Genomic DNA, 23,820 nt, shown 5'->3' on the forward strand with positions numbered 1-23,820 from the left:
TTTAAACTGATTTGAAAACATTTTTCTATTGGCAACCTTGTTCAAAGGTAGTGCGCTATTTTTAAACTGCTCTGCGTTTTTTAATAACATTTTCCTTTTGATGGTTTTGGAACCATATTGTCTTTGTCTAGTCTTTTTTTTTTTAAGAATTAATTTTGTTTTTTTTATTGTTTACATTAGAGTCTGTATTATCGTAAAGATGTAATTCTATTTGGCATTATTTTTGTATACAAGCTCAGAGTGCTATCGCGTGATCGGGTTGACCAATCAGCGCTCGAGTGACTTGACAGTCGCACGCATACGTGAATCAGTCAATTATGTGGAAAAATACTTCGTAGTGAAATTTTGACTTGTGCGAGGAAAATTATTCCGTTTTTTACTAAGCAAATATGACAGAACAAAACGGAAAAAAGAAAGAAGTACGTGTTTGGTGCGATGGCTGGTAAGTAGTGAGAATTATAGCCTATATTTGTAAGCTTTTCTGTTATATTGTGTTCGACGCCGAATTTCAATGTCAATCCGATTTACATCGCGGAAATGAATCTTTCACATAATTATTAATATTCTAAGTGAAATTTTTATTAATGTATAAAATTGCTATAAATATTTATATGTTTTAAAATGCAATTATCCGGTGGTCATTATTTTAAAACCATTTTTTAGGTCTGTTAGTTTGAACGATAAAAAAAAATAAACGTAGATGTCGCGAGATCATTTTACGCAGTTTTTAAATCAAAGTTTTTAGTTAAAGTATTTTATTTTATCGCGGCTGACGCTTGGATTCATGGATAACTCACTACTTACATCCCGGATGCAATCAACAATTATACTTGATATATAATGTCGTATTACAACGTTATTTTATAATATATTGTGAAGGGATTTCCGTTTAAGATAATGAAAAATATGAAAAAAAACTATGTCAAAAAAATAAAATGTATATTTTTCATATTTAGTTGCAAAAATACTATTTTCGAAAATAAACATGAAAAATAACCCTGATCCACCTCCAATGGTACATAATATTTGTGCAGTGTTATAACTTGATTATCAATCAAGGTCATCAGTCCTGAGCTGGACGTACCAGCTCATCTTCTTCTTTGTCAGCCGTCTCTGGGTGCAGGCCTCTTCTAATTTTTTCCAGACTTCTCTTATTTGGGCTTTTTCAATCCACTCACTACATGCGACGGGGACAATGTTGTCGGCACATCTTTTATTTATCTTTTCATGTCCTATGGTCTCCACCGTAGAACTCTGGATTTTAATTAAAATATTTATTAAATATCACTAGTCCATGGTGAAATTAAATAAATATTACAATAAATAATCACTTATATTTATTTTAAGCCCCTTGGGAATTAAATCCAGGATCTCTTGTACGGTAGCAAACACGCTAACCACTACACTACGAGGAGTGAACAATTTCCACACTTAAATGTTTACAGTAAGAAATAAGAGAAAATAAATGTTTATTGGTCTCATATGTTTTTCGATGGCTTTATATTTTTATGTACCCATGCCAGTAAAAAGACACATTTGAAATACTGATATAAATTGATAGAATGGTCTTGAAATTTTTATTTAACGACTGCTATTGGATGTAAGCCATGCCATTTCCATTTTCAGTCACGATTTTTGAAACATGTTATTATAATTGCGAGTGTTAATCACACATGGCATAGTAATCTAAAGAAATGCTATGAGAACTGGCTGGATGTATTTTGTTTAAATCTAAATTTGAATCTGTATGTTTCTTTTTTTAGTTACGACATGGTACATTTTGGTCATGCCAATTCTTTGCGGCAGGCCAAGGCTCTCGGTGATGTACTAGTAGTAGGTGTCCACACAGACGAAGAGATTACAAAGCACAAGGGGCCCCCTGTATTCACGCAGGAAGAGAGGTACAAGATGGTGAGGGCTATCAAGTGGGTGGATCAAGTCGTGGAGGGGGCTCCTTACGTTACTACTCTGGAGACCCTTGACCAGTACCAATGTGATTTATGCGTACACGGAGGTCAGTATCATACATATTTATTTTTGTATGTCAAACAATTTGAAATTTTATAATTATTTCCTTATTATCACAAATAATTATGAGAATATTTTATTACATAAAGTTTTCACTATGCGTGGAAATTCATTTAAAAAAAAAATTAACCTTAAATCATTTGAAATTAGGTCAGGTAGCAATAAATACCTAACAAGCAAGGCCAATTTGAACAAATATTAATTTGAGTATTTGAATGTAAGCAAAATACGTTTTAATACCCTCGGGACTTACATTCTCTCTCGTATATGCTTGTTTAATCATGTAGATTATAAGTTTAGACAATCTTACTTACAGTTTTGGTGTAGGAATCTAAAAATTTAATTTAATCGAGTGGATAGCACATTAAATATTTATAGCATATTAAATATTTATTTTCATAAAAAATATTCACGTTGTATACATAATAATAATTATAAAGAAATATTGAAAGTATTCGTTCCATTGTTTATTTCTGCAACACAACACTGCCCTCGTTTAGGCAAAACTTTCTGATAGTTATGATGGTCTTTTAAACAAATAAAACACATACAGCACCAAGCATTATTGTTCACAGTATGAACCTATTATAAATATAGCTTTGATTTGGCAGTGGAAAACCATACATATTTTGTCTTTTGTTTTGCTATTTTTATTATTATTTTGAGTTAAGAAATGTTATTATAATGTTTGTTATTAACTTTTGCCTAGTAGGGACTTTTATGTAATTAATTTAAAAAACAATAAATTAATGCATATATGTACTTATTTTTTAGACTTTAAAAAATTTAATGCTTTTAATTTAATCATATTTTTATTTAAATTTTTGTTAGTTTTTATTAAAATACCAAAAAATACACTATCTCAAATTGGTTTCATTATATTGATGGTTTAGCTCAGCGATACTCAACCTTTTTTTTCTTTAGGCCACATACTTATATTTGTAAAGTTACACAGGCTGCAACACTATACTGGTATGACAAAAAAAAATCACAAAAAACCCCCCCCCTCCACTCTTTTTAGAAAACATTTTTGAGATTTTAAAAATTATAAACTAAATGAGAATAATAATGGTACATATCTCTTATCCAATGACAACACTCTTGTGCCAGATCTTATGGGGACCATAATAACAATCCTCTTCGGGTGCATTATCCATCCGCCAAGTTAAAAAGAATTTCAAGATATACGAAATTTAGATTACCAGATTTAAAAAAAATCATGTTCCTAATATAAATGTGTAATTAAATACCTATAAGCCTTTTATTATCAATAAAACATTGGTAATTGCATAATATATGGAAAAAAACAATGTGTATTTTTTAGCTTTTTATTATAAGTATTTAATTTTTTTGTGGCTGCATATATTATGTATACATATTATATGGAACACAATAGATGGATAAATTCCACGTGACGGTTAAATTTTTTATGTTTTTACGATCCTCTGTAGACTAAGCCCTGGTTGACACGTTACAGATAGTACACAACAAAGTGTAATTTTCAAAATGTAAATTCCACTTAGTGGTTAAATAATATAATATTTCCTCTCCTGTAAAGTGAGCCCAGATGAAGTCATTTTATAAAGTATGATATTATGTATTTTTAAATTGTCACTATAAATAAAAACCTATTTGTTTTTATTTTAATAATTTTAGATGATATTACTACTACAGCTGATGGGATTGATACATACCATTTAGTGAAGGCAGCAGGAAGATACAGGTAATAATTTTAAATTAAATTAAATATTATAAAATAACAATTTTAAACTTTTTGATATTGAACTCATCTGTGGTAAAAATGTTAAAATATTCATCAACTATCACAATTATCTTTTATTTGCCTAGTCATTCAATTGATGTATCACATAACTGATATCTTCAAAAGTTATTCAATTTTATTTGCAGCAATTTTTCTTTATTAAACTTGAATTCAAACTTTATGCGTAATTATTATCCAGCAAATTTTTATTTTCATAATACTGACTTTGCAGTTTTCAATTCTATTTTATTTAAATTGAATGCTGTAGTATTTTTAGGCAATTTCTAGAGGTTTAAATCTATTATTGACTTAAATGTATTAAAACTAAAAATTTATAATAAAATTAAATACAAAATGTTTTGTTTTTAATAAAATATTTTTTCCTTTGTAAATTTATCAATCAATATTCAACATGAATAATAATTTTTTGTTTAGAATGGCATTATATAGATGGTTCTAGAATTTGACAAATTGGAAGCTTATGAATGCTTTTGATATCTAAATACATATATATTTAGCATGGAATTGCGTAAAAAATAAAATAAAACTTTTTAGTTAAGTCCTTTATCATCAGCAATAAGAAATACATACTATGGTAAAACCATACAATTGTAGTGCTGTAAAGGTACGCTATGTTTATGGTGTTCAAATAATGTATGAAGGTGTTTAATGTAGCCTGACGAAATTGAATGCTACATTTATACTACTGAAGTTTGGAGGATCTGGTAATTTAAATTTGATACATTTGCACTAGCCCAGCAGCTAATGTCATACAGTACAATCATATGTGTATTGACTGCGTTTTGTGTATTCTCCCATGAAAAGTTTCTAGTGTATCTTGTGGAATCATGTTTATAATTTATTAATTATTTATTTCTTTGTATGTTTTCATTTACATTATACATTTTACATCAAATTAATATCTAAAAATATATTTAAAATAAGTAATAAAGCTAATATACTGCCATATACATACATATATGTACAGTCACACAGATACATGAGTAACTCTAAGTCACTGTTTATTATTAAAAAAATGGTTTACATCGGACCAGTTCAAAATGCTACTATGAGATTTTCAACATTCTAAATTATGAGTTAAGTGGTCCGGATTTTCAATGCTGGTGACAAATATGAAATGAAATTACACATTTGAGATATAGGTCATTACCAGTTTTTGATAAGATTACAACGTTTTTACAATATTTAAAATATAATGATTTGCGTATTATTCTGTGTATTACGTTTTTATTTAATGGATATATTTATTTGTGGAAATATTTAATGTTTATGTAATGCAATCACACCACATTGTTAAGGTTCATTTAACTTGTAACTGAACTTGGTTTCCCAAAAGATAATGATAATTTGTTAATTTTCCTAATAAATACACATTACTAATGCTACCTATTTGCTTTCCACTTATTTATCTAAAATAATAGTACATATAACAAATAATTGCATATAGACTAATAACAATATCATTCATTATACTCTTATCAAACATTACTGCATACAGTAAAGTAAAGTGCAACGCATTAATAAACTGCAGTAGGTTTAGTTTATATTTAAATCATACTGTTGATTATCATTTGGACTGGAGTGACTCTTGAAAAATATATGTTTAAGAATAGACACGAATAACACTAATTGTAGCACAAAAAAATCAGACTTAAATCAAATGACAATTTTGATGTTTTGTGTCTTGAAGGAAGGTCTATTGAGTGAAAAGTACTTTCCCCCATTAACTGTCATGTTCGGACCATTATATATTTTCTATTTTTGCATAAAAGTTAGCCGAAACCAACACCTTGATGAGCTAAATGTCATGTAATCCAATTTGATAAAATTAGGATAGTAAATGGATATTTTAATGATGAAATTAATGTATGAATAAAAATAATATGCTTTTTATTACACTTAGTACCTGACTTATGTACTTTAAAACTTACAAAATACCACAGTCCATAGATATATGTATTATAATTGTAGACCGTATATACAAAGTTCAATTGCATTTACAGTTCAGCAAGCCATAGTTTTTTTTTTATGTATTTTTTTTTTCAGAAATGATTATTTATGGAATAAAAAATATATCATCGAAATAACATAGAAATATTGAAGTTATTTCATAAAATTAACAGTTATTATCTATATGTAATTGACTTCTTAATATTGCCATTGGAATGATTTCATTCAATTGAATAGATTAGATAAAGTTTTGCAGTGTAATATTATTGTGAAAGAAACACCACGTACATTACGCCATTTTTATTTTTAATTTTCCAGTGCTTTTCAATCATTGAAAATGTGAATTAAATTATATCTTTAAAACTAATTTAATTTTAAGCCCATTGTACTTAAGAGGTATATTCATATTTCAAATTTGATATCTCATGGTAAATTAATAATATAAATAATCGCATAGTTTGTTAATGGTATACTTATTTATAATTGATGCACTGTGATAGAGTTAAACATCAAATTCACTACATTCAATGTAACATATTGAATGATAAAAAGTCATCTTATTGGCATTGTATTACTGAATAAATATATGATTACGCACATGGTAAACTAGTTCTTTGCAAACTATTGGAATAACGATGTTCAAACAACTGCAAGTTTTCTGTTATTATTTTGTCATTTAGGGTAAACAGTGCATTTACTGGCCACTCAAGGAAGCTCACTTAGTTAAATTAATAACATTTATTATTTTTGGGCACATCTTATCTATCTAAAATATAATTGAATGAAAATAATATTTAAATTTAAAAATAAAGTAGTCACTAGCCACCCGAACAGTATGTACTTTAAAAATAATTTGTTGTAGCAATTTTGAATTAAAATGCAATACTGCAAGCGCATTACACGCTGATTTGGATTAATACTTACATGCACATATATATTTTTCGGAGTCATTTTGTCGTAACGTAACATGTTACGATGCGAGCATTCGTATAGTCAGTACAGCGAGCCGAGCTTGTTCCGAGTATTTCATCCGATGTTGGGATGCTCGCCGTGAGTGTTACGTTACGACGAAACGCTCCGGTCAGTCCCCACCATAAGAGATTATGTCTCAATGTGCTAGTACGTTGGTACCGCTCCACGGGTTAAACGACAGCGTAGCAATACGTAATTGTTAGTCCTACAAAACTATTAACACATTGACACTCCCCCCCTCCCTCTGCAGAGCAAGGGTCAGGAAGGGCGGCAGTAGGTCGAAAGGGCGGGTTTGGATTGAAACTATCATATTCGTATAACTTCATTTATTAAACAAAACAAAAAACACCCTGAATATATAATTATAACCAACTTACATAAAACTTTAATTTACCGCTATACAACTTCGAACTAAAGTTCGACGCACAGTTTGGGCAGCGTTGGCAGGATGACGCGGCCTAGGTGCTCTGGAGGCAGGCCCGCGGATAGGGGCTCTGAGACTGGAGCTCTCTGTGAGGGGCCGTGTGTGAGGGTGCGATGTGGCCCTGTATCGGGTGGTTGGGCGGGCGTTAGGCGTAATCCGCATATCGGAGCAGGGATATCGGATGATGCGCCCAAGTCTAAAATCCACAAGATGATTTATGTGATTTAATCAAAGTCTATCTAATATTATTACTGCTGCTCCGTACAATATGTCTACTCGCGAGGAATGCAGGAACAAGGTCGATTAGCATAATTCATAAATATGGTAGATTTTAGCTGGCCGCATATTTTGTGATCCCAATGTCGGGGTACAGGCGGTACACACAAAAAGCTTCAGTGCGCTAACTGGATTTGCTTTAAAGCGGTTTTATTGTATACCGAGGCTACGGGTAGCTTTGTCATAATTATCACAAGCACTGTATCCATATATACTTATATATAAAAAACTGTATACTTATATATAAAAGTTATTTACTGGTCATTCAATTGTATATTTTCAGGGAAGTGCAGAGAACGGCTGGAGTGTCTACAACTGATCTTGTGGGCAGGATGCTTCTGATGACTAGACAACATTTTAGGTGAGTGTTCATTTTTTCTGATTATTTTATCTTATTTGCTAGCATTGTTTATTGCAAATTGTTTTATTACTTTTTACTATGCGATTGTGATACCAAAACAAGTTATGGATAAAAAAAATCTATTTCAAGATAAATAGTGCAATAGCATAAAAAATACCTATTCTTTTAGTGTAATGTCAAGTTAGCCATAAATTAAATAAATTCACTAAAAAATATATATTGTTATATACCTCCTTCCAGTTGGTACTTTGTATTTAAAAAATATATCATTTTACCCATGATGTATGAAGTAGAGTCTAGAATTCTTTCCATTTCAAGATTAATGTTTTTGTTTCTTGGAAACACTCTTTAGGAAGTATTTTATGAAAATGGCTTGATATTATGGGTCCTCAGCACAGAAAACCTAGTGAGGAGCCTCCGTAGTGTAATGGTCCGTTCTGGAGGTCCCGGGTTCGATTCCCAGGGGGAGTCAAATAAATATAAGTGATTTTTTCACTCATTATATGATGCAGTGCCTATGCACCATTGGGATGCGGGTTTGAAGTAGAAGAAATATGTTTTCGGTGGAATAATAAAATAAAAACCGTTATATAAAATTATTTTTAATACTTCACAAGTAGCGGAAATCTCTCCTTTGCTCTCCTTGCTTTAAAAATAAATTATCACTATATTTCATTACTTTGTCTTACTGTTTAAGTATTTAAATATAATAATTTTTCAACTACAATTTGTGTTTGATATATTTTTTCAATAGCCTATATAGTGCTATCATACCAGACTGTATATTTATAAAAATAATGAGATACAAAATAATGTTTTACTTATCTAATACACCATCAATCACTCTTTCTGAAGGGCCCTGCAGTCGGGTGATGGCTTATCAGCTAACCTGGTTTCACACAGTATGATTCATTCTGTGATTTCTCAGTATTCATGTGCTGTTGCCAGGTTTTTCTCAGTATTTGAATGCAATGTGCTGTCGAGAGTGTCTGGCCGCACTATCAAATACAGACTGAATGACTTTACGCAGCGATAGTCTCTCATTTATGCATTTATGAGAAAATAAGCAGGATAGAATGCGGTCTTGCATTTATAAAATGTAAATAAGCAGAAAATACTGTGTAAGTGTCTGGACCAAAAGATCGCTTTTGAATGAACATGAAAGTACTTTACTTATCTTTTATTTTAATAATAGTTATAGAACAAAGATAGCAAAATGTCTACCGCATTGTAATGCCAAACCTTATTTGTCATTACCTTCATTTTTGAGACAATTGGCCTTAGTTCTGCGCTTATGATTGGTTAATGTTTCACTAACAGTTTTAATACTGTGTGCGTACTTCATTTCATTTCTAATAAAACAAATGCACCTGCTTAGTTTAGAAATGACAGTGTGTTTAATATTTTTTTGAGCTTGTTATTAAGAATTGATCATATGGTGCCTCGGTCGGTCAAACCATAGACGGCCGTGCAACAACATGACGTCACCACGTCGTTAAAAGTAGATTCTCTTTCATCCCCAAGCCACTGGAGCGACCTGACCTACCTTCAGTTGCCCATTTACCTCGTCGTGACAACAATTTGTAACATTTTTATAATATTTTAGTACAGTAAAACCTGTAAATCTTAAGTTATTTGTAAACCAAAAATCTTTTGTAAAAATAAACGTGAAAATAAAATAAGAAATAAAGAAACTAAGGAATTTCGAAGGTTGTCTCGATATACCTTATGGTATTAAACATGAATGTATTCACCTGCAGTATATATTGATCCACAATGTTTCGTAACTGCTGATACATAAATATTGATTTTTGGAGCACATCTGTGTCAACAGTTTAAAGTAGGTCACATTTACATCAATAATTTTTAATGTAGGTTTTATGATACAAACCTAATTTTTATGGTGTAATCAGTCATTTAAAGTACATATATTAGTGTAACATTGTGGAAGCGAATAATATAACTACATTCGCATGTTCATTATGTCAAATAAGTTTAACTGCCCTACCTTTGTTATTAAAAAAGTAGGTAAAAATGTCCTGCCAAGATTTCTCAATAACAATACTTATCAACAATGTACCAGATAAATTTTTTAAACAATAGACTTATTTATGACACTTTCTATATCCTTTGCAAGTCAGAGTTTCTCAGAATAAGATGTTGCTGGATAATTTTTATAATAATATTCTAATTTATATTATTAGAAATATATTTTTTATTGAATGTACAGTGAAACCCCTATTTTACATTTTTCAAGGGACCGAAAAAAAAACTTAAATGGAGGGAAAATGTAAACGGGGGGTATTAAAAAAAAAGTTTTAAATTTTATTTTTTATTGAAAAAAAATGTAAAAACTTGATATGTGGCATTTTTAGTCTGGCCGAAAATTCAGTTGCGATAAAGATAAAAGTAAATTATTTTGTTAAAAATAAATATTGTTAAACAAAATGCAACAAATATACCTGAAGCTTGAAGTCACGGTCAGCTCAGGTATCGGGCCATTGTCTGGAAGGACCCACGGGGTCGAGCCAGACGTATGGAAATTTCCATGCCTGGGGTCGACCTAGCAACTCTATCTTCCCCTTCCTCTAGACGTTTTTATGGCCCTCAGCCCGGAGACGATCCTCGGGCCTGATTGCAAAAAAGTCGGCGTCCTTAGCCCCTTGCGGCTGGACGTGTTGCCTCGTGAGCTCCCCGGTTTTAAACCGGGGAGGTTAAGTTCAAATAAAACTAAATTGTTAAAGTTGTCATAGAGTTTCAATTCAATCCTAAGGCCTACTTGACCCCTGCCTCCAGCATCCCTTTTTTCCGTTTTCCATTTTAAATCTCACTTCTCAAATCTCACTTCAGGTCCCACTTCTTCTGCTCCGTCTTATTCCTAATTACTGAGGGTTGTTACCCTCGTGGAGGCAATGACTCTTCTCCAGTTATCCCTTGACTGCACTGCACGTAGCGCTCCAACCATCGAGGTGCCTGCTGCTGCCTTAATTTGATCAGTCCATTGTGTGGGGGATCTTCCTCTCCCTCTCTTCCCCTCCAGGCCACCGATCACAACTAGTCGTTCCAGGCTATCCCCGTTGCCAAACATTGGCCAGAGTCGAGCCATCCGAGTGTAGGTCCTGGCGAATGGACTCATTGGCAGGCCCGCTACAGCATTCATAATTATTTCCAATATAATGATGTCGTCAACAGTATGAATGTAGTAGTTTTGCCATATTTAGGCTATATAATTATTTGAGAGAATTAAAGGTTTTTTTTTTTTTCAAGTCTCACTTTATTTTGCTCATCTCATCAATTGTGAATTCATTGTTTCTGTAAGCTGAAAGATGGAACAGCTAATCAGTATTGTTAATATAATCAATTTAATCTCAATGGACACTTTACCCAGCTTACACTAGCTTCTATGAGGATGGGTGTGCAATCCTGAGTTCCCTGCTATTCTTCTTTTCCTACATATTATCACTCTTCCATTTTCTTATCCATATAGCACTAACGTCTTTCCTTCATCATGTAATCTGTATACCGTAAAATGTATCTTAAACTGGAGCGCAGCACAGATCACCTTGCGCTCGCGTAATAACTGACTCAGGAAATAGCTGTAAACCGATGCAGGCCGCGTGTACCGTTGTGTGTGGAAAGGGGTCATAAAGGGATGTTTTAGTCCCCCTCACCCGGAAATTCATAAATAACTCGTAATATTTACTTTCTAGTGGCATATTGGAAAATACTAGTATATATTTATTATTCGTGTCCGACAGTTTTATTTAGATTGTGTTTAATTGCTAAAATGTGCATTGCACTTAGCATTATTTATACTCTACTTTACTAAATGCATTCGTTATTTATAATCTAGTCTATTGAAATACTTGAAATTGTTTGTTATAAATGTTAAGTATTATTGAATTGATATATTAAATAGTGGTCTCTGCATTGCAGACGGGGAGATTTAGAGTACGCGGTAGCTCTAGACTCTTCATCTAATATGGGCCAAGACTCGGCGGCAAGAAGTCCTTACACCGGATGTTCTCAGTTCCTGCCAACAACTCAGAAGATTATCCAGTTCAGTAATGGAGTCTCTCCCAAACCCTCAGACAGAGTATGTCCACCCGCATCTGACAAAAGAAGCAATTAATTTTTTTTCAATTTTAGAAATCTTTTATTTTTAGCATGATTTAACGACTTTTAGCTATTGTTTTGACTTCAAAAATACTCACATAGATACACACACACACACACACACACACACACACACACACACACATCTCTACAAAACTTACACGTGACTTTTGTTCATTTATGAAACAATCTTATTCATATTTGGCTTTCTATAAAGATAAAGCTTTTTGCCATATTGTTTTTTATGAAATCTTTTTAATTTTGTTACCTTTACAATCACTTATAAGTATATTTTTAGTATGTTTGATGACTAATGGCAGCATTTCAGCTATAGATTTTTATGGCATATTAAGTATGTTGTAATATTATCATTTATTTAAATTATTTTAATAACTAGTAACCCTCACACCGCTTTACCGCAGGGGTAGGCAGAGAGAAATGGAACATCACACCACTCTGTCTTCGGAAACATTCTTCGCCTCCTTTCACATTCATGTACCTCCTCATACATACCCACCGAGTATTTTGACTCCTGACCTGACCGCTTTCAAGTATTCGACATACCCGATCGTGCCAAGTTTTCCTTATTTTCAACTAAATTTGCTTCATAAATTTATTTTACCGTTCTTTCCCCACTCATTCGTTCCACATGTCCAAACCATCTCAACACACCTTTCTTAACCCTTTGGTGGGCAAATTTTATTCCTCATAATTACTTCAAATAACTTACGTGTAATTATTAACAAGCCATTTTATAATATAAATGTAAAAAAATACTCGTGGTAAAAAGATAATCGTGGTGGGAAGCATATCGCTCACTCCTTTCAAGAACGTCATAAATCAAAAAACTTGATTTTTCAGGAGAACGTTTTTAAAGTTTAAAAATATATTACAATGTATTAAAAATAAATATCAAGCCACTTATTGAACTTTTTACTGTGCAACAGATCTTTTTAGATAAAACCTGAAGGTTTTTTCTCCATTTGAAAAATATTTAGTTCATTAAAAAAAATAAATTAAACCATACCTTTCCTTCAAAATTCAAAAACAACACTTTTTGCCCTGTAGCGGGTAAATATTTAGTTAAAAATGTACCGATTTTGCTGGGATATAGTACATTTTCTGGGCATTCCGAAAACATGCACAACTGAAAATTGACGATTTTTGATTTATGACGTTCTTGAAAGGAGTGAGCGATATATCCCACGGAAAAATCATCATATTTTTTTAAATATTAATTATGCGTAAAAAATATAGAAAATAAACAATTATAGTAGTAGGTAAACATTAAATAAACAAAAAGGAAAGAATATTTTAATATTTTGTCCATGGAAATTTTTGAAACATGGGTCCACGCAAAGCGGCACCTCGCATCCGCTGCAAATATACGAGTATTTTTGATTGCTTTGGTACTGCAGCCCTGCACCGTCTATAAGTGCCACATTTTTCCATACCATTTTTTAGCCATGTAAATATAATAATGAAAGTAAACAGTACAAATAAAACATAATTTCAAAAACTATATATACTAATAATTTTGGTCACATTTAGTTCCGTGGGATATAAATTTCCCACCAATTTGACACTTGATTATAAATGAACGACGTGCGTGTTTTCAGGTATTTATTAATCAATGTAAACATGAATACATTCCGTGATAGAAATATTATAGTATTTAGCTATATATATATATATATATATATATATATATATATATATATATTCTAAGCTTAGAAAGGTTTTTGATTTTTGAAAGAGAAGAATGCAGGTTTTTTAGGAATGAATTTTTAGGTTTTTGAAAGAGAAAAATGCAGATCTGAATGTGAAATATTGGTAAACGGAGAGATTTTGGAACAGGTAGATGATTTCGTGTATTTGGGTAGTATGTTTTCTAGGGATGGAAAGATTGATAAAGACATAGAAAGGAGAGTGAATGCCGGGAACAAAGTTAATGGTGCACTGAAATCAGTTATAGCAAATAAAAACCTATCAGCGGAAGCTAAACTGGCAGTGCACAACGGAGTCCTGGTTCCAACTCTAATGTATGGAAGTGAAACATGGAGTTGGCAAAAGAAGGATAAAAGTAGACTGAATGCAGTCGAAATGCGATCTCTCAGAAGAATGTGCGACAAAACGATGTATGATAGATGTACGAATAGTGAAATAAGGAAGAAATGCAAAGCTGAGATAAGCATTATTGATAAAATTAAGAAAGGTGTGTTGAGATGGTTTGGACATGTAGAACGAATGAGTGAGGAAAGAACGGTAAAATAAATTTATGAGGCGAATGTTAGCGGGAAAGCAGCAGAGGAAGACCGAGAAAAACATGGCACGATCAGGTATGCCAAATACTTGAAAGTGGTCAGGTTAGGAGTCGTAACAATCGGCGGGTATGTATGAGGAGATGCATGAACTTGGAAGAGGCGAAGAATGTTTGCAAGGACAGAGTGGTGTGGCGCTCTTTTCTCTCTGCCTACCCCTGCGGGGAAGCGGCGTGATGGTTAGTTAGTTATAGCTTAGAAAGCACTTAACAGTGAATAAAATGATTTTTTGGGAAAAAACTCGGAATTTTCGTCAATCTGACACAAAAAATCTCGACCATGTCCACTCCAACGATGTACTGTCGAAAACTGACCGTTAGTTGTAAAATATTTGACTGGAAGAGATTCCAGAATATGTCAGCAGTTGACATTAGTATAATCCAAGTGAAAACACCGCTTCCCAATGACTTTTTTTTTTGCCATTTACTTAGGTGAGAATACATCTTCCCACCGCCCACGAAAGGGTTAATTTGATCAATAATGCTTATCTCGGCGTTGCATTCCTTCTTTATATCACCGCTTGAACATCATACATCATTTTGCTCTCGCCTGAGGCATAGCATTTCGACTTACTTTCATCCTTTTTTAAGCCAACTCCATGCTTAACTTCCATAATTCACTCTGTTCCCAACATTCACTCTCCTTTCTATATTATAATCAATTATTCCATCTCTAAAAAACACACTTCCTGAATATACAAAATCATCGACCTGTTGATTTATATTTCACACCCAAATCTACATTTATCTCTTTCATAAATAATAAATTTTGAATAATTATTTAAAGAAATGTAAATTATTGAATAATTTTTGGCACAAATGTGCATAACGTATTGATTTTTTTTTTTAAATTCTAATTTTTGTTTTTTTTTAAAGCCTTAAGCGTCAGTGTCAGGAGATTTTTGATAAATATACGAGTTCCGAAAAAATTGAGTAATGTAGTTGTCAATCATGGGTAGAATGGTGTATGTTACACGAGTGTAAAGTGATCACTTAACCAGCCTGTGACAGGACATAAGCCCAGACTTCCATATTCATCTGCATCTATGTAAGTGGAGGAACCCAGATATGCAAACAAGGATTTAGACACACCCAAAAATATTATGAATAGTGTTTTTTCTTACATTTCTTAATGGAACTGCTTTTTTATGATAAAACTAAAACTGTATCGCTTTTTCCACTTTTAATTTATTTGCATAGTGACCAGATTTCATCATTACCGACATCATCAGATGGGGCATCACCAGTCTGATGTTATAGGTGATGACGAAACTCGGTCACTCGAACAAAATAAGGAAAAAGCCACATAGTTGTTATTTTATTAAATAATAGTGCATCATATTATAACATTACCTCTTAGATAAGTTTCTTAGCCTAGCTGTAAATGTCTGTAAATGTCTCAGACCATGGGTCCACAAGCGAATGAATAAATATCACAAATTAATAATTATCTGACGCATGATCACCGTCAAATCCAGTTTTTTTCAACCGTTTTACATATAGAGGGCATGAGTACACACATATTTGTAATACATAATACCTACATTCTTTACAATTCATAAGTACTAAAGTTTAAATAAAGGTTTAGTGTGTAAGAATGCTTAGAACAAACTTGTCTCATTTCATTTATTGATTTGGCACTCCCTTTGTTGTAAAATCTATCCATTTTTAATTTAGCTTAACTTAGTAAATACCACTATTTCCTAAAATCTATTGTGACACGCGTTTCGATGCATTCCGCATCAATACGCTGTTTGAAAATGACGCGGAATGCATTGAAACACATGTCACTATAGATTTTTGTGATGATCTGCGCTAATGAATTAATCAAAAATCTCAATTACTTTTCTTACTAAGACTTCTCTATTTGTTTGTTAGTTTGGCTTAATTCTCCATTTATGTATTCTTTTTTCTACTTTTCATAATTTTTCTCAATTAATGAGAATTTCCTATCTGGCAGGTAGTGTATGTGGCCGGGGCGTTTGACCTGTTTCACGTAGGACACCTGGACTTCCTGCAGGGGGCCCGAGCGATGGGGGACTTCCTCATTGTGGGGCTCCACACGGATCCCGAAGTCAACCGCTACAAGGGCTCCAACTGCCCCATCATGAATCTGCACGAGCGCGTACTCAGTGTGCTGGCGTGCAAGGTGAGTGACACTTTTTACATTCATGCCGCCGAGTTGAAAGAAATACCGCATCCTCAAACAGGTACCAACACCTGAACCTATATATCCATGAATAATAAACTGGCATACATGACAGAATACTAGTGCCAACATTGATGTACGGAACATGGAAGTGCGAAACGTGATTTTTAGTTAAAGAAGGATAAAAGCAGAGTGAACATGTTGAATTGTGATCCCAAGATGAATGTACGGGACATTGATTTATGACATAATTTAAAATGAAGATATTACAAATGAATGCAAAGCTAAGCTAGGGATAGTAAAAATATTAAGAAAGGTTCTTCCAAGTGGTTTGGTTACGTGGAACGAACACTTTACTACATAGTATATTTGTCAAATGTGAATTGGAGAACAGAGCGAGGATGACTAAAAAGGGCTTAGCATGACCAAATTAATTAGAACTTGAAATTCAGTCGTGTTAAAAAATGTATGTTATTTGACGGCAGGTATGACTAGATGTATAGATGTAGAGAAAGCTAGAAGGCAATGTCAGGATAGACGAATGTGGGATTCCATCTTCTCTGCCTACCTTTAATTATTACTAAACTATTTCCTACCTGGTGTGTAAGTATATTTTGCATTATTACGGTAAAATTTTGAAACTTGTAAGTTTTTGTTTTAGTATGTGCACGAAGTAGTTATCGGCGCGCCGTATAGTGTAACGGATGATCTGATGAACCATTTCCGAGTGAGCGTGGTTTGCCACGGGGTGACGGACATCGCTCCCGACCACGACGGCTCCGACCCTTACCTCGCCCCCAAGAGGAGGGGCATCTTCTCGGTCGTAGATTCCCGCAACACCATGACAACGGAACACATCGTACAGAGGATCATCAAGCACCGCCTCGAATTCGAAATGAGAAATCAAAAAAAGGAAAAGAGCGAAATAGAGCTGATGAAAGCACTCGCCAATGGCAGGATCCACAATGGAGAGTGCAAACAATCTGTCCATCATTAATCACTCTCGATGTAGTCTCCAGATGTGATAAGTCATTTATTTATGTATTTTAATTATTCAATGTCTTACAATATTTTTATTTCTCTGTGCACAAAAATTTCACAAATCTCTATAGGCTTTTAAATATACACATCACTCTCTACATGAAAAAAAACCTAATCCAAGCTGAATAGTATTTTTTTACCGTGTCTTTTCTAATATGAATATATATATATATATATATATTGTTATTTATCGCCCAAACCCACAAACAGCAGAATCCAATTTTATAAAATTCAGATGCATTGTAAAGGAAGAAAATGGTAATTTCTTTATTCATTTATTTACTATTCCCCTTTTTTGTTGTTGCATTTTTGTAGCATTGTATGTCAAATGACAAATGCTATTGCAATATATTGTACATCTGGGATACTTAGAAAATGCTTTTTATTTTCCAAGGTGTACATATTTTTTGCTGTAACGCTCGAGTGACCCCTGCATAGAAATAACGAGAGATCTAAAAATAAAATGTCATAACTTGTTTTTCGTAAATTATAACTTTGTTTGGATTAGGGTGTTGGAATCTCTTGTATTTGTCACTAAGTATTTATAATGTAATATCATACGTATTGTAGTAAAATGTTAAAACCACTAGGAAAATATTATGTGTAAAATTGATTATTACAGTGGAAGAGTACAAATTGGACATTAATATAATAGAATTTCTTTACAAGTCATATTGTTTATTCAAACTGTCACAAAGCATTTATTTAATCTTATAGTGAAAAATACATTTATTATTCAAATATTGATATTATTTAAATAAATACATACAAATGTATGTATTGCTACATCTATCCATAATATACAAAGGTGTTTTATAAAATAATACATATTGTTTATAGAAAATTATTACTTTTTTGGAATATGTTAAAGTAACAAAATAATGGAAGTGTATGCGAATGTAAGGATTTTGTGCCAATTCTCAAAATTATATGTAGCTATACCTATGTTATTATTATTATTATTATATACGGTTAAATAAAAAACACTAGGATTGTAGATAAAATTTATGTTTGATTTATAGTTTACTATGAAAAGAATTGTAAAAAGTTTGACCAAATATTGAAGTCGTAAGTTCTGGACAATGAAGTTTGTCCATCTCTTTGAGAGGTTAATAATATCTGTCTTTTTGGAATGATCCGTTTTTTTATTTGAAATGTTGCATTTTTTTCAAGAAAACAATAGTTTAGCATAGGTGCCAATGCTTTGCCCAAATGCCTTTCACATTGCATGTCTGAGTAGTTTAGAATTCATTTATTTTATATTTAATCTTTTAAACTTGTGTGTATGTGTATTATTATTTTTTATTCATATTTTTTTATCCATATTTTGTTTGACTTTATAGACTTGCATACAATGTAAACATTTGTATGTTTTAAATTAATTCAGAAATATATGATTTGTCTTGTTATTTTTTTTACATAACAATATAATCTCTTTCATAATAATTATTTACTTCATATTATTGATGTATTGTGAAACATTAATTTTTTATGAAATTTTTTAGGGAGGGAAGAATGTTAACCACATATCTCTAGTGAAAGAGTTACCTCTATGCCTTTGTGTTATTTTATTTTTATGTATTTAGGTATATTTCTTTATTAGTAATGAGCTGCTTTTTGGATTTATATTTCTCACGGTTCAAGCTGGATAGAGATCACTGGATGCTTATATGGCTAATGGATACTAAAATTGTAGTTATCGTGATGAAATATTAGAGTAGAAACCAAAATTGTAAATAAATAAGCAACTATTCCTTTAATTATAATATTTAGAGTCACTTCCAGCAAGACATTGTAATATAAACATAAAAATCAATGTACAGCTATGGTTTTTAAGTGATTATAGCCGTATAAGATACATTTTCTTATTTTTTAACTCTGCTGTATAACCCTGTAACTTTGTGTATATATTCTCGGTAAAAACTCGGTAAGACTCGAACACCATATTGATAATTTATTTTTTTGAATTTGCCAGTTGATCATTTCTAGATCAATGCACATTTAAAAGCCTCTCTTTTACATAAAAATGTCGCATTAAAATTCCTTAATATTTGTATGGATTTATGTTCAGATACCTGGATTAGCGGGTACAAGTTAATAACATCGCTACCGCGGCATTAATGCCTTATGCTGACGTACATATGTTACGAGACATTCATTTAGAATTTTAAAAAGTAAAACATAACTAAATGTAATATAAACGAGTTGATCTACATAAATAAGCACTGTGAGAAATTTCCAAGTACATAAATTATATCAACAAAAGAAATATTTCAGCAATCTTGCTGTAATATCATTAAATTTTCTACACTATTGTCAATATGACGACCTTTTCTCGGTAAAATATTGTTAACCCCAGTTAGGAGAAGATAATATTCTTTATATTTATATAATTCTTTATATTTATTTTGGATAGATTTACGAAAACAAAAGGATTTTTACCTTTTAATTTTACATTTGAATTGGCATTTACAACATTTCACCGGATATGACTGAAAGTTAACTTTTCTGACACTGAACTTTTTTCTCACCTTGGATATAAGACTTGAGAATGATTTTACGCTATAGAAAATACATAATATCTTTTATCTTCACACATTTTATCTTCACACTGATGCCAAAAATGTTGACAATGCTATAAAAACGTTAAACTCTAATCTCTATTCAATCTCTTGTTGGTCCAAAGATAATGGTTTACTGATCAACCCAAAAAAATCTCAAGCCATTGTTATAGGTAGTCGTAGACAAATTTCCCTTCTAAACTTAACTACTTTATCACCTTTAGTAATTAACAAATCTCCAATTCCTTTTACGAAAACTGTAAAAAACCTTGGTATCTTAATGGACCAACACTTAAGCTGGAATGAACAGATAACTGAAGTTAGTAAAAAATTTTACCGCACTCTCCACTCATTAAAAAGGTTACAAAATTTTCTTCCGCCCACTGCTAAAATAAATCTGTCACAATCTGTCCTCCTATCTTCTCTGTGTTATGCTAATATATGTTACCTTAACGCTAGCACGGAACTTATCAATCGTCTGGAGCGTCTTCAGAATCATAGTATTCGCTTTATTTTTAACTTAAGGAAATATGACCATGTTTCACCCTGTCGCACTGAATTAAAATGGCTTCATTTTAAACAACGCATAAATTCACAATCTCTTGCCCTATTATACAACATTCTTCACGACCCCAGTGCACCAATTTATCTTGTAGAAAACTTCGTTTACCTTTCTGATCATGGTCTATCGCTTCGCTCTTCCCAAGAGAGAACACTCTCCATTCCTTGCCACAACACAGCATTCCTCAGTAATTCCTTTACTGTCCAAGCGGCTAGACTCTGGAATGAACTACCTCTACATGTAAAAAATGCACCTTCTATCTTAACCTTCAAAAAACGCCTGAAACATCATTATCTTACCTTAGAACCCTAACTGTCCATCTCCTCCTCCCCTGACCCCTCCTCTCTTTCTTAAACTTGCTACCGAATTCTACCTATTTATCATTAGAATCCTAGAATACTTTTTTGTCTAATTGTTAATTAATTGTTTTTTAGTTTTTTGATAAAATCTATTACATCAGACAATAATATGTATTAACTTTTAAAAACGTCTGAGACATTACTATCTGTCATTAGAATCCTAACTGTCGATCAAACCTCCTCCCTCTACCTCCTTCCCTAAATTCCTTCTTCCTTTGCCCTCCTTATTATCGTCTTTTGTTAATTTATGTTTCTTTTTAAATGTCAATTTGTAATTTATGTTTTTTTTAATTGTTCAAGTACTATCTGCCCACTGATTGCAAATGGCTATATATGGTATCAAACGTTTTGATCAATATCACTAGTCCGTCTTTGGTCGGTTGGAAGATATTGCTTTTTAGCAATAAGCCCGCCAATGTACTTTTTATTTTCTGTACATGAAGTTTAAAAATAAATAAATAAATAAATAATGTTTTGCTGGAAATTACTCAATTTTGAATCCTATAGTTATAACTACAATAAAATAAAACTATTTTGGGATTGATGCAATATTAGGGTTTAATAATTATATAGTATGATGCGAATTGGTAAATGAATTATATAAAATGGTTCTCTTTTTATTTTATTAATTATCATACTTAATTTATATTTTAATTTGTAACTTTCAAAATTTCACATATATTTGTTCCTTTGTTTTTTTTATACCCATTGCACTTGTTTGTCTAATAAACCACTTAGTTAAATTTACAAAATGGCTTTTAAAAAGAATTTTTACTATTATAAACGTAAAATACTTATTGACCGAATAAATATCTAGTACTTCTTAGCTTTATAGGTAAAAATTTAAGTTTAGAAATGCGATTTAGTGAAAGGTGATTAAGAAAAAGGATATTGATTTTTCAAAATTTCTAAAAGAAAGAAATGCATACCGGGAGAGAATTGTAGGAGAATTTTAGTTTTATATTGACTTACAAAATATTTACTGGAGAAAAATAATGTTCATCCCTATACCAAAATTGTTTTTTATTAAGTACTTTAAAAAAATATATATAGTGGCGTGTATACTTTGTCATTGCTTAAAATTTTTACATTACCAATATACGTTTAATACAAAAGCAATGTAAGTTTATTAAATTAGTGTGTCCATTTTATATGCTACATAAACCAAAATATTGACTGTTGCCAGCTGAAAACTCGTGATTTATAAATTGCCGCTTTTTTTAAAAAGAGATATTTGAAGTGAACTGTCATATCATGTACATTTACATATTGCCAACACTTAATTCTTTCTTATTGTTACAACATGATCATAGCGCTTCAAATGCATCTCTAGAAATGTAATGATTTGTAACCGAACCCTTTTGGCTGGGAACGGTGAGATAACTAATATTTACAATCAATTTTACACTAGTCAATCACATTAGTTTAGTAAAAAATCAAATAAAACTATGAATTTTTAAAATTATTTTCAGAATTCCTTTAATTTTAATGAAAAACTAAAAGGGATTATATATTTTTTTAACATAAAAAATAGGGCAGTTAATTACTCATTTATTTGTAAGCTGTATACACATTCTTATACATATATGCAATAATTTAACAGCACAAAATTTATATTTTCATTTGTGAAAATTTTAAATAAATATTATTTTTTCACATTTTAATTATATTTCCCAATATGCAATTGTGCAACATAAAAAAATGTGCAATTGTAATTATGAAATCATTTTCTGTACTTGAAATACTTGTTTTTTTTCCAATTATAAATGGCTTTACGGCTTACTTGTTTTTTTTTTAAAACCTGATATCCAGTCTATTTGAAGGAATTCAAGTCGACCCCCTTTACATGTACTATCGTAAGCCATGCAGCCATGCGGTTTTACAGGAAAATAATTCAAACATATTTTGTCTGGTACATACTTGGTTGCCAGAGTTTTATATATGTACTAGAAAATAGCATAATAAATTCTTATGTATTTATTTCAAATATAATGAAAAACATTAAAAACTAATCATTGATGATTTGTGGCTTACTATATTATTTGTAAGGATGATAGTTACCCGAAGCTGAATCAAAGAGAATTTATTACATTTGTATATAATCAACCATCAAGATAACCTATAAGGGTGAAGACTGACTGGAGCATTTCGTCATAACGTAACATGTTATGATGCGAGCATTCAGGCAGTCAGTACACCGAGCCGAGCTGCTCGCCGCTCCTTCCGAATGCTCCATCCCAAGTCGGATGCAATTTTAGGTCAGTACCAGGATTGCCAATCTGTGGGAAATTCCCCAAACTGCAGGGAATCTTTTTTTTCTTCGTCTGGAGTAAGCTGTAATTTATTAAAATCACAGGACCTTGGTCCTTAGTTAATCACGTCTTCGTCATCTGACATTTTAACTACGAGTGCAAAATTGCAAAGATTCATACAGATTTTGGGTTATTGATCCTATACAAATTTAATACAGATTTCTAGACTGTAATTCAGATTTTTTGATGTGTCATATGGCAACATTGAGCACAAGGCCACAAACGAGCACTGATCGCGGTCAGTCAGCAATGCCGTAACGTCATAACGTAACATACTCGCCGCGAGCGATGTTACGACGTTACGTTACGACGAAATGCTCCGGTCAGTCTTCACCCTAAGAGCATAAGTTTATCAGTAGAATTATAATCAATTATAATTTTCAATGACTTGGATTTGCCGCATTTATCTGCCGACAAATTCAAATATTATTTTGTACATAGAAAAGTAATGTGTAATATTTTATGTACACTTACTATTTATACAGGTGAGACAGACAGCTATTTTTATGCTGGAATTAATCAGAATAAATACCTTCAATTACATGCTTCATCCCATAACACACCACCACAAAGGAAAAACCATTTGAAAAACACCAGATTTGAGGT

The 23,820-nt window shown here is 32.0% G+C and overlaps 1 protein-coding gene and 1 long non-coding RNA gene across 2 annotated transcripts; one reads left to right on the forward strand and one right to left on the reverse strand.

Annotated features, from left to right (window-relative positions):
- The first annotated feature begins 27 nt into the window (after positions 1-27).
- Positions 28-22,684, forward strand: Pect (phosphoethanolamine cytidylyltransferase). The gene is made up of 7 exons (XM_088266603.1): positions 28-442; positions 1,764-2,014; positions 3,685-3,751; positions 7,717-7,794; positions 11,731-11,890; positions 16,191-16,379; positions 17,041-22,684. Exons 1-7 carry the CDS (start codon positions 390-392, stop codon positions 17,374-17,376), a joined length of 1,134 nt encoding a protein of 377 aa, XP_088122729.1. The 5' UTR covers positions 28-389; the 3' UTR covers positions 17,377-22,684.
- On the reverse strand, positions 7,053-7,776 carry LOC148305478 (uncharacterized). The gene is made up of 2 exons (XR_015838148.1): positions 7,692-7,776; positions 7,053-7,353 (listed from the first exon to the last, which is right to left on the reverse strand). It is a non-coding gene; the product is annotated as an uncharacterized LOC148305478 (long non-coding RNA).
- Positions 22,685-23,820: the final 1,136 nt, after the last annotated feature.

This window comes from Brachycentrus maculatus, unplaced genomic scaffold (genome assembly GCF_059751285.1).
Source record: "Brachycentrus maculatus isolate JH-2025_06_01 unplaced genomic scaffold, ASM5975128v1 h1tg000272l, whole genome shotgun sequence".
In the NCBI taxonomy this organism is placed as follows: domain Eukaryota; kingdom Metazoa; phylum Arthropoda; class Insecta; order Trichoptera; family Brachycentridae; genus Brachycentrus; species Brachycentrus maculatus.

Bases quoted from the DNA above. Each gene is read 5' to 3' on its own strand.
- Pect (XM_088266603.1), top strand. From the start codon at position 390: ATGACAGAACAAAACGGAAAAAAGAAAGAAGTACGTGTTTGGTGCGAT. The intron at 3,752-7,716 runs GTAATAATTTTA...GTATATTTTCAG, and splicing joins AAGGCAGCAGGAAGATACAG to GGAAGTGCAGAGAACGGCTG. The intron at 7,795-11,730 runs GTGAGTGTTCAT...TCTGCATTGCAG, and splicing joins ATGACTAGACAACATTTTAG to ACGGGGAGATTTAGAGTACG.